Source organism: Notolepis coatsorum, assembly GCF_963971535.1.
Source record: "Notolepis coatsorum genome assembly, chromosome: 14".
NCBI lineage: Eukaryota > Metazoa > Chordata > Actinopteri > Aulopiformes > Paralepididae > Notolepis > Notolepis coatsorum.
In genome coordinates, this window is record NC_140178.1 from 116,724,889 (window position 1) to 116,738,971 (window position 14,083).

The 14,083-nt window shown below is 45.2% G+C and overlaps 1 protein-coding gene across 1 annotated transcript in view; it reads left to right on the top strand.

The window, feature by feature from the left end:
* Positions 1 to 7,043, top strand: part of il11ra (interleukin 11 receptor subunit alpha) — a gene marked incomplete at its 3' end in the record, with an annotated part of 185,203 nt that extends 178,160 nt beyond the window's left edge. The window contains 1 exon segment of the mRNA XM_084329309.1: positions 6,997 to 7,043. Within this exon segment, the coding sequence (XP_084185435.1) occupies positions 6,997 to 7,043 (47 nt within the window).
* Between the last annotated feature and the right edge of the window lie 7,040 nt (positions 7,044 to 14,083).

Sequence of the window (14,083 nt, forward strand, 5' to 3'; positions counted from 1 at the left end):
CTCTCCTCTCCTCTCCTCTCCTCTCCTCTCCTCTCCTCTCCTCTCCTCTCCTCCTCTCCTCTCCTCTCCTCCCCTCCCTCTCCTCTCCTCTCCTCTCCTCTCTCTCCTCTCTCCTCTCCTCTCCTCTCCTCTCCTCTCTCTCTCAGGTGGTTGGATTGGTCCGTCCTCTCTTCGTCAAGCCCGTTTTAGGGCCTCACACCTGGGTCAGCCTCGCTTCTTTCCACTGCAGTGCGCTGACCCTCCACATTAAACTACACTACCCATAACACACCGGTCAGACTAACCTCCAGAATCCTTGTATGAAGCCTTGCAGAATAGAATGAAGTTATCCCACACTGACGCTGAAATGGGGTACGTTTTGAAAACCCCCATTAGTGACGAGAGAGCTGTTCCCTCGGGGTCAGTTCCCAAAATGCAACTTCAATGCAATGCCCCGAGTCAAACTACATTACCCAGAGTGCTCCAGAACACATCCGTAATCTACGGCGGTGCGGAAGTGTGTCCCTCCCGTCAGTGCTCCAAGTGGGACTTCACGACACCGTCCTTGTTGAACTACACTACCCACAATGCACTAACATACTCTGTGAGAGACACACTTCACCGTTGGCTCAGGTGGGGCTGACCACCTCTCTGACCGCTGGACCTCTGATGAGGACGAGGAGAGAGAGGATACGTGGATTATTATGAAGCGAGATTGGACTCGACGTGATCAGACACGCTTACAGTAGATGGAACATTATGATAAACAGGAGACTTCCTTGGACTTTTCTACATCCAGACCCAGGACTGTTCAGTTTGGTTCTGTTCGGAATCTTCTGTGTTATGTTTGTTTTTTTGTCGTTTTTACAGTGTTTTCTTTTTTTCCTTTGAGGAACGTTTGTTTGTTTGTTTGTGTGTTTGTTTGTGTGTTTGTGTCCGGTATTGGATGGACCGACCGACTGACTGAATACTGTGAAGGAAGCAGAACTTAACGCCAGTCTCTCCGTCTGAGGCCAAAGCAGTGATCGTGGGCATTACGGCTTCAGCCCCGAGGAGCAGGAAGTAGCCTGCTGTTGGCTGAGGCTGCTGTCAATCACCCGGGGGGACGAATCAATCAGCATTGTAAGGGGGGGGGGGGGGGGGGGGGGGGGGGGGTTCACTGGTTTACCGTGTCGTGTAAGGTGGCTATGGGTTGTTCTACGGTCATGTATTTGTATCTGTATGTTTGTACCTCACAGGAAGAGTGGGTTACTGGGCACGGCCACCAGCGTTATGACACTATATCCTTTATTTGATCCATAGGTTGTGTCCTACGATCACGTCACCCATTCGTGGCCATGTTGTGGCGGCCATTTTACGCAACGCTTTCCCTCCAAAACAGACGTAGGTCCATAACACATTTCGGGTTCTGACCCATAGTTTTATAGAAACAGGAAAGGAATTTTTCAAAAATAATAAATGTAATTACTTTCCTGTAATAGCACAGCAGCACAGCGAGGGATAAAACACAAATACAAATATAGAATATAAAAGGTAAAAAGGTAAAAAAAAAAAAAGATAAATAAACAAGCAGAATCAAATTATTTTAGAATCAGTTTAGAATCTTATATTTGATACAAGCCGGTGCTCCACATGAAATAGAGACTCTACGTGTCTATCTCACCGCTCTCCGTTCATAATTACATACGCATCAAGTTCATGATGCTCAGCCATTTTTATTTATTTTTTTTTGGTCTTTTTCCCCCTCCATTTTCCTCCGATTTTCTCCCATCCCAATGTTAGTCGTATGCCAATTCCCAGTCCCTTCCTGGTCGCTGCGCACTTACCCCCCACAGTCAGATCATCTGGGAGAGTGGAGGCTACCACGTGCTTCCTCCGACACACGTCCAGCCAATCACCGCTTCTTTTCACCTGGCAGCGCGGATTCTCATCGAGAGGGCGTAGCGTGTGGGAGGATCACACTATCCCCCTCACGTCCAATCCGCGCTTAGCAGGCGCCCCGACCAAACTGTAGGAGTCGCTGTTTACAACGACCCGGACCCACCCCGCCAGCTTCTCCCACCCTCTGATACAGCCAATTGTATTAGTGCAGACGGCCAGCCAAGCTGGTGACAACCCCGGAGCTGTGAGCTGGATTCGAACAGGCAAATCCAGCTCAGCTCCGGGGCTGGTGACGAACGCAATCTCCGCTCGGCCACCTAACCGCCGATGCTCAGCCATTTCTGAGCCAAAAGTTCTTCCCAACAATGTTCTTTGTCAACGTAATGAGAACCTTCTTAATGGATTATCATGTATTTTTCCTGCATTTAGTTGGTCTGAGTTTTCCTCAGACACGACTTTTATGCTATCAACAATAGTTTTTAGTGGTTTTCTTTGCACATCTCCCTGCGTGGCGGAGAGTGGCTGTAGGTTCTAGGCTCTTTATCGTTGGTGTTTGGCTCACAGGCACAGAGGCTCGCGGAACACGAGGGGCTGGGTTTCCTAAAAGCACTTTTTTTTTTTAAATCAAATTCCCCTGCAGGGCGGCGACGTGGAGTTGGCTACGTTGAGTGTTGCTTAAGCAACGGTAGGAAAAGCTGCGATGTTGGATTTTAGTCTCTCCCAGACTGATCTGGAGTTCCAGATTGTCTGGCCGGGACTCGTCGCCCACTGGGAGAGGTCTGGGGGAAGACTTGAGGATATGATGTCACAGGTCGAAGTGCGTTGGGGATTTCTTTCCTTTCCAAGAACCGAACTCAACTTCCTCAACTCACGAAAAACAACACCTGCCGCCGCTCTGCGTACAAAATTATATATTAGAGGAGTGCTGTGCTGCGTCAGTCGATCGGAACAAGCCAAGAACAAAAATGACAGCATGGGAATTTCTTTTAATAAAATGTGATGGATTCCTTACTCAAACCATCCTCACGACCATTGTTTCACTGCAAATCAACGGTAACGATGGAAAACCAGATGAAATCATGTGCTTCTGGGAACCCGTGCCCACGCCCTAACCCGCGCCCACGCCCTAACCTGCGCCCACGCCCTAACCCGCGCCCACGCCCTAACCCGCGCCCACGCCCTAACCCGCGCCCACGCGCCCCTAGCGAGAGGCTCGACGGCGACGTTCGAAGAGAATAGATGCTATTATTATTGTGGCGATGTGACTTTTTTGCCAACACTTCACTTTGTTCACATCTTACCTTTCTATATAATATCTCGGCTAGATTCGCTTCGAGCTCTTAGAGTCTGAGGTCAGAGGTCACGACGCCTCGGGCCGCATCCAGCGTCCAGACACGTGGGAACGAGATACACCCTGATGTTTTTAAATGCAAAAACATCTCTTTTATTAATGTCTTTTTTCCGTATTCTGTTAATCCAAAGCTGTTCAAGCGATTGATTGATTGATTGATTGATTGATTGATTAACTGTGTAGAAACACAAGGTGCATCGAGTCAGACCCCCATCCGCAGGTTTGACAAACTGTACGTTCACTCAAGCTAGTTCTATATGTTATGCATGGATCCCATTCAAGCTTTTTTGTATGATATTGTATATTAATCACCATTATGAGATATATTTCATGTATGTTACGTTACTTTAAGTGGTGCTTGTAAAGAGAATGCTTTATACTGTATAATATGATTCTTTGGGCTCCGTTTCACAGACATCTATCGAGCCTCATCCTAGATTAGTGTTAGTAGACGGGGACAGATCCTGTGTCTCTTGGTCAAACGCAACCGCAGTTAAGATGGCTGACCCACTCCACGTCTGTGAAACTGTCCCTCTCTTTATGTTCTGTGTTTCACCGCCGCCCCAGTTTATATGAAGCTCTGTTACTGTTCCTATACGGACGGATGATTCTTTTTTAATTTTTTTATCACTCATCCCTTCGACTGGCTTTATTCTTAAGTCTCGTCTGTCCATCTGTCTTCACTTAATTCTGTTTTCAGTAATCAAAGCTTATCTTCACCCGCCAGATGTGCGGTTCTCCTCGCTGTTTAACTGTCTCACTGTCTTTCAGTTTCTGTTCGGTTCTTTTTGTGTTGACTTGACATTGAGAATCAATATCGCTGCTGTCGGGACAAAACCTCATAACTCCATTTTTTTTAATTTTTTTTTTATTATATAAATCAACTCCGTAGATCATCCTCCATATGTGTGTGTGGGTTTTACAAAGTTTAAACAATGGGAAAGCATTAAACCGATCATCTGTCTAAACCGCTTAACTCTATTCACCCTCAAATCTGTGTTAGTTTTTTTCATCTGCTGAAAAGTTGGGTTTTTGGAGTTATGAGGTTTTGTCCCGACAGCAGCGATATGTAATTGTCGATGTGTGGGTCTGAATGACACATGTTGATGAAATGTTCTTAAGGAACAACTTTGTTCTTATACACTATAGGAGTCTTTTAGCCTTCAATTTAGCCTCACGGGCCTGATTTGTAACTCGGGCATCTATTGTGTTGTAACATTAACGTCTTTGCAAGCCTGGGTGGTTGACAGTTACAAGAAGAGAAGAGAGGAGTACTTTGTTGTCATGAGTTGAAATGAGTCTTTTTGCATATCCCTCCTAGTTACACACAGTCCTCATATCCCTCCTAGTTACACACAGTCCTCATATCTCTCCTAGTTACACACAGTCCTCATATCCCTCCTAGTTACACACAGTCCTCATATCCCTCCTAGTTACACACAGTCCTCATATCTCTCCTAGTTACACACAGTCCTCATATCCCTCCTAGTTACACACAGTCCTCATATCCCTCCTAGTTACACACAGTCCTCATATCCCTCCTAGTTACACACAGTCCTCATATCCCTCCTAGTTACACACAGTCCTCATATCCCTCCTAGTTACACACAGTCCTCATATCCCTCCTAGTTACACACAGTCCTCATATCCCTCCTAGTTACACACAGTCCTCATATCCCTCCTAGTTACACACAGTCCTCATATCCCTCCTAGTTACACACAGTCCTCATATCCCTCCTAGTTACACACAGTCCTCATATCCCTCCTAGTGACACACAGTCCTCATATCTCTCCTAGTGACACACAGTCCTCATATCCCTCCTAGTGACACACAGTCCTCATATCCCTCCTAGTTACACACAGTCCTCATATCCCTCCTAGTTACACACAGTCCTCATATCCCTCCTAGTTACACACAGTCCTCATATCCCTCCTAGTTACACACAGTCCTCATATCCCTCCTAGTTACACACAGTCCTCATATCCCTCCTAGTTACACACAGTCCTCATATCCCTCCTAGTGACACACAGTCCTCATATCTCTCCTAGTGACACACAGTCCTCATATCTCTCCTAGTTACACACAGTCCTCATATCCCTCCTAGTGACACACAGTCCTCATATCCCTCCTAGTGACACACAGTCCTCATATCCCTCCTAGTTACACACAGTCCTCATATCCCTCCTAGTGACACACAGTCCTCATATCTCTCCTAGTTACACACAGTCCTCATATCCCTCCTAGTTACACACAGTCCTCATATCCCTCCTAGTTACACACAGTCCTCATATCCCTCCTAGTTACACAGTCCTCATATCCCTCCTAGTTACACACAGTCCATATCTCTCCTAGTTACACACAGTCCTCATATCCCTCCTAGTTACACACAGTCCATATCTCTCCTAGTTACACACAGTCCTCATTTCCCTCCTAGTGACACACAGTCATCATGTCCCTCCTAGTTACACACAGTCCTCATATCCCTCCTAGTTACACACAGTCCTCATATCCCTCCTAGTTACACACAGTCCTCATATCCCTCCTAGTTACACACAGTCCTCCACACATATGCATTTCATCAGTGCAGCACCCCCTTGGAGCAGTTTTGGGGTTCAGTGCCTTGCACAGTGCCAGAGACGGTGGGCACCATAGATGTAACACCAGCCACCCTTCAGTCATTCCAGCTCACAGCTGGAATACACCCTCCTGTCAGTGGCGGGGGATCGAACCGGTGACCTTTCGGTTACTGGCCGGGCCTCTTTTACCTCTAGGCCATCCCGCCTGCCCAGGATGTCAGGGTGTCGGAGACTAGTAGCTTCCTGTCTGCGAGACTGGGGCCCCAAATAAAAACCTCCTATAGTGTGTGATAAGAACAGAGTTGTGCCTTAAAGAACATGTCACGAATGAGGCCCTTCAAGCGTTTCTTCATCTGTTTCTAATGACTGCGATTGTATTGTAAAGAGACCGTCACTGTCGACGCCTGATCACCAGCCCAGCGAAAGACAACCGTCACATACATCTGTGCTGCATCTGGACACCATTCACCCATAGGGATGGCAGGCGTGACGTCACGAATGACTCCCGTGTGTCCACTAGCATGTTTAGTCTAACGCGGCCAATGTAAACAGCAATGGCTACGGCCCAGGAAACGGTCACCCTTTTGACCGTGGCATCCTACTTCGCTGACTTCTCAAAGTCTGTGAAAAAGGGTCTCAACTCGTATAACTCAAACCAAAATAAAACGGCAGTAAAAAAAAGACGGTAACGGAGGAAAGCGGTAGTGAGAGACTGTTTTGTTGACATCATTTTGCTATTGCTGCGACACAGGACACAGCACTGCACCGTTTTACTGCCTTTGAATATCCCGTCTGGAAGCAACACGTAGCGCCTAGCCGTCCCTATTACACACTTTTTGACTGAATATAAACTATGGATAATATTTTGAGACGCACCTTATTTTATCACATACTTGTAAACAGCCCGCCCCCCCCCCCCCTCCCTAGACGTGAAACAACCGCTCCGTTAACTCGATAATCGAATCGATTATGACTGAAGAGGAAACAATGATTTGGATGGAATGGATTTTTTTAATGACGGGGTCAACGGTGTTATTTTTAACCGCACTCCGCTTGTGTCACAGATTCAATCTTCTCATGACTCATTCAATCTCCTCAACCTCGGGGGATCTGTTATTTTTAAACGGAACGTTAAAAAGATCTTCTGAGTGTGTTCAGCCTTTTGGCACAAACTCGTCCACAATGCGCCTTTTGTGTTTGTTCTACAGCGTCACTAAGTGGACTGAACGCCCAGGACTTGGCCCTAGCCGTGTGAGGAGCATCTACATCGCTTTATCATCTTTAGTGATGTCTGTGTCGTATTACACACCTCGCCCAATGAGGATTACATCAAGCTCGTTATAATGTCTAAACAAGAAAATCAGCATGTTTATTATTTTTGTTTCTTTTATGCTTTCGCACCAACTATTCTTCCTGGGGTCCAATGATGTACATGGTGCCAACAACACACAACAATATTATACGTTCATTCACTCGTCACAATATTGACAAAATACATTAAAAAAAAAACTATCAAAAATAACACATCTCAACAAAACAAACACACTGCAATTAGACAAAGCAAATAGACTCTATCGTGATCTAATTAATAGATACATATAATTTAACATAGATAGCCTGTGTAAACTTACTCTCCAATGATGACTTCACAGCAAACAGTCGAACAGCCGCATTAAAAACCAACATCATTTTTTTATTCAGTACAGCCCTGTTACATACCAAAAATGTTTTTATAATAACCTTTAATCTTTTATTATTGAAATTATATATATATTATATTGGAAAACAGGAGGGTGTGTGATGGCCTGTTTGAGAATTTGAGGTTTTGTTGTACAAGTTACCTGCCAGGACTTAACCCTTTCACTACCACACTACAGACGGTTAACCCTTTCACTACCACACTACAGAAGGTTAACCTTTCACTACCACACTACAGAAGGTTAACCTTTCACTACCACACTACAGACGGTTAACCTTTCACTACCACACTACAGAAGGTTAACCTTTTCACTACCACACTACAGAATGTTAACCTTTCACTACCACACTACAGAAGGTTAACCTTTTCACTACCACACTACAGAATGTTAACCTTTCACTACCACACTACAGAAGGTTAACACTTTACTACCACACTACAGAAGGTTAACCTTTCACTACCACACTACAGAAGGTTAACCTTTCACTACCACACTACAGAAGGTTAACACTTCACTACCACACTACAGAAGGTTAACCGTCTATAGTGTGGTAGTGAAAGGGTTGACCTTTAGTGTGGTAGTGAAAGGGTAAACCTTCTGTAGTGTGGTTGTGAAAGGGTTAACCCTGTGTCGTGTGACGGTTAAAGGCTTAACCTGTATTGTCGCAGTGAAAGGGTTAACCAGTTGGTAGTGTGGTAGTGAAAGGGTTAATTCTAGGGTCAGGAGAACACTGTTCACCACCATGAATGAAGCTCCGCCTAAACTGGTTCAGGGTGGCTTGTTGCAATCCAGCTGCAGTGATCAAAGAGGCCTTTATGTTTTTTGATACGAGGAAGGTATAGACAACGAGTTTCAATACTTATATAATAGTTATCTTTTCGGTTGTTTATGTTATGTTACTGTTTTTGAGACGGCTTGGAGTTGTCTCGGGCGTCCAAAACAATCAGGAACCAGTTTCCCTGAAGTGTCTTCGTGTTACAAGGGGTTCACGTTGTAAGATTGTAAAAACGATTGACAAAGACAGTGATACGATTATTTAGGGTAACGGAATCGAGTGGCCTTATTTTATAGAGGGTTTAACAGAATATATAAAACTAAAATATAAGCTGAGTCTACGTAGGTACAAAACAGATTTGTATTATTTTGGGGTCCAGATCGAAATATTTACTTTCCCATTTGTAGTAAAAATATAAACAATCTTAAAAAAAAATCGTCAAATTATAGGGTTATTTTCTACAACGTTATATATTATATACATTATAAATGAGACCCCAGGCATGGTTTTAAGCATTGAAAGGTTTGGAGATGTGTATTGCGTATTGTCTGATCTGTCTTGGAAAGAAGATTATTTTAGTTTGATTGTGGCTGAATTTACAGAGGATATCAAGGGTCTAACGTGTCGACTCACTGTGTGACGTATCTGACCTCACTGTGAGGCTCCTATCTGACCTCACTGTGAGGCTCCTATCTGACCTCACTGTGAGGCTCCTATCTGACCTCACTGTGAGGCTCCTATCTGACCTTGCTGTGAGGCTCCTATCTGACCTTGCTGTGAGGCTCCTATCTGACCTCGCTGTGAGGCTCCTATCTGACCTCACTGTGAGGCTCCTATCTGACCTCACTGTGAGGCTCCTATCTGACCTCACTGTGAGGCTCCTATCTGACCTCACTGTGAGGCTCCTATCTGACCTCACTGTGAGGCTCCTATCTGACCTTGCTGTGAGGCTCCTATCTGACCTTGCTGTGAGGCTCCTATCTGACCTCACTGTGAGGCTCCTATCTGACCTCGCTGTGAGGCTCCTATCTGACCTCACTGTGAGGCTCCTATCTGACCTCACTGTGAGGCTCCTATCTGACCTCACTGTGAGGCTCCTATCTGACCTCACTGTGAGGCTCCTATCTGACCTCACTGTGAGGCTCCTATCTGACCTCACTGTGAGGCTCCTATCTGACCTCACTGTGAGGCTCCTATCTGACCTCACTGTGAGGCTCCTATCTGACCTCACTGTGAGGCTCCTATCTGACCTTGCTGTGAGCGTTTAGATGAAAACCAGATGAAATGTCAGCTTCCTTGTCACAGAGGTCAGATCCGTTCCAGAAAGGGTTAATACGCAGATTTTTCTCATCCTGTGCAAATGCAGCATTTTTGATGATAGACTTTTATATTTGAAAAGATTATATATATATTTGCTATTGTCATTGAATCTATAATGTTTGTATATTTGGGGGGCGACAGTGGCTCAGGAGGTAGAGCAGTCGTCTGGCAATCCGGAGGTTCCCGGGTCGATTCCCGCTCCTCCCGGGCAGCGTGTCGATGTGTCCTTGAGCAAGACACTTAACCCCTAATTGCTCCCGATGAGCAGGTTGGCACCTTGCATGGTCGCCTCCACCGTCGGTGTGTGAATGTGTGAGTGAACGGGTAAAATGTGAGGAACAAATTGTAAAGCGCTTTGGATAAAAGCGCTATATAAAAAAGCAGCCATTTACCATTTACACCACCCATCAAAAGTAAGTATACAGTACAGTGTCATTGCAGTATACACTACCTTGTAACCCCTGTTCTATGTTGAGGTTCAAATCATGTTGTCTTTCTATAAACCGCTCTGTTGATTGTTTTCTGTCACTCCAGTGACGGCCATCTTTGTTTCCGAGGCTGGATTTAAACAGGAATAATTAATAGTTTAATTTTCTTTTTACCCTTTTTTCCTTTTTCCATCATTAAGATTTCGTTCTGACTCTCAATTTTGATTTCGAACCTCCATCCCACGTATTGGTTCTCTGGGTACAAATCATATTCCGTACGCATAAACCTTTGAGAAAAAATGAAGTTCTAGTCTAGGGCTTGGCTGGTCAAGTCACTCTCTCTCTCTCTCTCCTCCTCTCTGAGCAAAACCATGACCCAATCAGCACTTCTATTCCTAAACCTATGTTATGGGTGAGGCTACAGGTTACGGTTCTTATCATTATTGTTGTTTTTGATGTCTTTTCCTGTGTAGATCCAGCCAGTATGTCACGCTAATAATGTTCTCAGTCTCTGTCCCTCAGTGTGTGATGGCAGATGGGGCCTGTTTTTTTTGAACACACACACACACACAGCGATGTCCACCTCAGATGTACATAGTCCGTGTTATTTTGTTTTCTTTTGCTTCCCGTGTACAACAGATATCACCATAAGCTGTTTTGTTTTCTCTCTATCTCTCCCTTTGTATGTATTTGTGAAATAAATAGTATTTTATCACACGACCGACTCATGCGATTCATCTGTCCAGATCTCAGAGACTGCGTTTACAACATTAACCCTTTCACTACCACACTACAGACGGTTAACCGTTTGTAGTGTGGTAGTGAAAGGGTTAACCGTCTGTAGTGGTAGTGAAAGGATTAACATTTTGTACTGTGGTTGTGAAAGGGTTAACCATCTAGTGTGGCAGTGAACGGGTTAACCTCATGTATTGTTGCAGTAAAAGGGTTAACCATTTGGTAGTGTGGTAGTGGAAGGGTTAACATAACCACCCCATTCACACAAAGGGTTAAATATCAGCTCTCAGGTCAGGAACAAATATTTAACTAGATTACATGTTGGAATCATGAGTATTTGATCAGATTACTTACTTGGAATAAATCAGCTTGTGTAATCAAATTAAATGAAAAGAGCCACAATCGCTCAGGCTGTGTTACAAAGATGAGGTATCTGCCCCGTCTAGGAGAGGAGATGAGATTAGGAAGCGAGGCAGGGAACGGAATGGGGAGGTGGTTATGGATTATGGATTATGGACATTGGGTGTTGAGGAGAGAAGACAATGAAAGGTAATAAGAGAAGAAGGAGCAGAAAACGTCTATTTAATTTCAACATTTCTATTTGAGGATAAAACCCTTGAGATGCATCATCTCGTCTTCAAGGGGGTGCTCAAAAACAACAGAAGTCGACAACATCCCGTCACCAACCCCGGAGACGCTAGGATTCGCCTGTTCGAATCCAGCTCACAGCTCCGGGGTTGTCACCAGCTTGGCTGGCCGTTCACACTAATACAATTGGCTGTATTAGAGGGTGGGAGAAGCTGGCGGGTGGGTCCGGGTCGTTGTAAACAGCGACTCCTACAGTTCGGTCGGGGCGCCTGCTAAGCGCGGATAGGATCTAAGGGCGGTAGTGTGATCCTTCCACACGCTACGCCCTCTCAGTGAGAATCCGCGCTGCTAGGTGAAAAGAAGCAGTTGATTGGCTAGACGTGTGTCGGAGGAAACACGTGATAGCCTCCACTCTCCCAGACCGACTGTGGGGGGTAAGTGCGCAGCGACCAGGAAGGGGATTGGGAATTGGCATACGACTAACATTGGGATGGGAGAAAATCGGAGGAAAAAGGAGGGGGGAAAATATATAAAAAAAAAAAAAAAAGGAAGTCGACAACATCCAGACAAAACAAAACTATAACATAAAACAATTCACTGATACAAAATGGATACACACACAAAGACACGCATGTGCATGGGCGGCCGGGTAGCGCAGCGGACTAAGCGTCTGTCTACCACCACAGAGACAGTGGGATCGAATCCAGCTGTGGTGCTTCCGGGTCGGCCGACCGTCCACACGAACACAATTGGCCGTGTTAGCGGGTGGAAAACCCGGCGAGGGTGGGTCCTGGTCGTTGTAAACAGCGACTCCTACAGTTCGCTCGGGGCGCCTGCACAGCAAGGGAAGGATCTGGGGGAGGTAGTGTGACCTTCCACACGTTACACTCTCCCAGTGAGAGTCCGCGCTGCCAGGTGAAAAGAAGTGGTGGGCTGGGTACACATGTGTCGGAGGAAGCATGTGATAGTCTCCACCCTCCCAGACCGACGGTAGGGGGTAGAATGCGCAACGACCAGGAAGAGGATTGGGAATTGGCATAACAACTAACATTGGGAGGGGAGAAAAACGGAAAAAGGAGAAAAAAAGTTTTTTTTTCTTTTTAAAGACACACAACAAATCAAATCTAATTTATCTGTAAGGCCCGACAACACACGTTAATGTCCCCATGGGCCGGACACGTCTTCTTTAAACAAGTCAAGAAGAAACATCACAATAAATCAAGAACAAAACAAAAACACCATAAAGTCCAAATTTGTTTTATTAATGCAACACTCCCAGACATACCCCACGCGAAGGTAAGGAAAAACTCACTAAAACATAGCAATCTAAAGAATCTTAGATGTCAGTGATAGTAGTGTTGCAATAAAACAGGCGAAACAGTTGGTAACTGTTCGGTTTTAAATAAACAAGCAATGAGAAAGAATTGATCTGAATGAGCCGGGCAAATTATTCCAGTTTTCCTCAAAGTACAGTAATGCAGTGTTCATGCTGTTGCATCAGCAGCCTGGGAAGCAGGGGTGTAGCTCCAGATTCTGGGCCCCATGAAAGAATGTATTTGTAGGCTCCCAGTGAATGCGAGCGCGCGAGCGGAATTTTTTTTGGCAATTTTTTTATTGATGAAAACGCATAATATGGTTTTTACCTATACATTCGGATCAGCAGTTCAGCACCTGCACTGTTGGTGGGTGAACCTAGTAAAGGATGTCGCATTGCGTTCATCTTCAATGAATGGACCAATGCAATAGTCTACCAAAGCCCCCCCTCTCTATATATATCTCACACACACACACACACACACACACACACACACACACCCACTTCAGAAACAAACATAGTATCAATGAGAGCATCAATAATACACCTGAGTGATGTCTAGTAAAAAAAAATATATATATGTTTTGGGCCCCCCCCCCCCAGTGCTGGGCCCTTGGAATCATCCTAAGCTACCCCCCCCCCAGCTACGCCCCTGCTGGGAAGAATAAAGGTCTGTTTCTCATCCATCATACTGCTCCAAGTAAACTTCTATTACCGAGTAGAAGAACCGCCTTGATCACTGATAATCAGGCCTGTTTTAGGATAAAGGGTTGTGGAATCGAGTACCACGCGATCATAACAGATGTGATTATGTGTCACACTACTGATTTTGCATAGCGTGGAGCCCTGCCCGCCGGCGTGAGGTAACCTACTTGCGTTCAGCGTTTCTCTGATTGGCCACGACGCCCACGACCGCGGCAGAGAGGCAGAGCGGAAATAGGCTGCTGCTCCGGCGAAAGAAAGACAGGCATTCTATTGCCATGCTCTGCGACAAACTCTAACCTTAACCAACTCCGAAAGAATGCCTAAACTTAACCCTAACCTTAACCAACTCCGAAAGAATGCCTAAACTTAACCCTAACCTTAACCAACTCCGAAAGAATGCCTAAACTTAACCCTAACCTTAACCAACTCCGAAAGAATGCCTAAACTTAACCCTAACCTTAACCAACTCCGAAAGAATGCCTAAACTTAACCCTAACCTTAACCAACTCCGAAAGAATGCCTAAACTTAACCGGCGAAAGAAAGACAGACGCTAGTTACGTTTATATAGAGAGAAGATAAATTAATTAAACGTAAAAAATAAAAAAAATACAAATTGAAGTGATTCAAACTTGTCACCAACGCACCGCAGGCTCCACAGCAAGCTGGCAAACGAGTTGAGCTAACCGTCGATGTTAAAACAGGGGGGATTGCGTGTGCATAATGCCGCG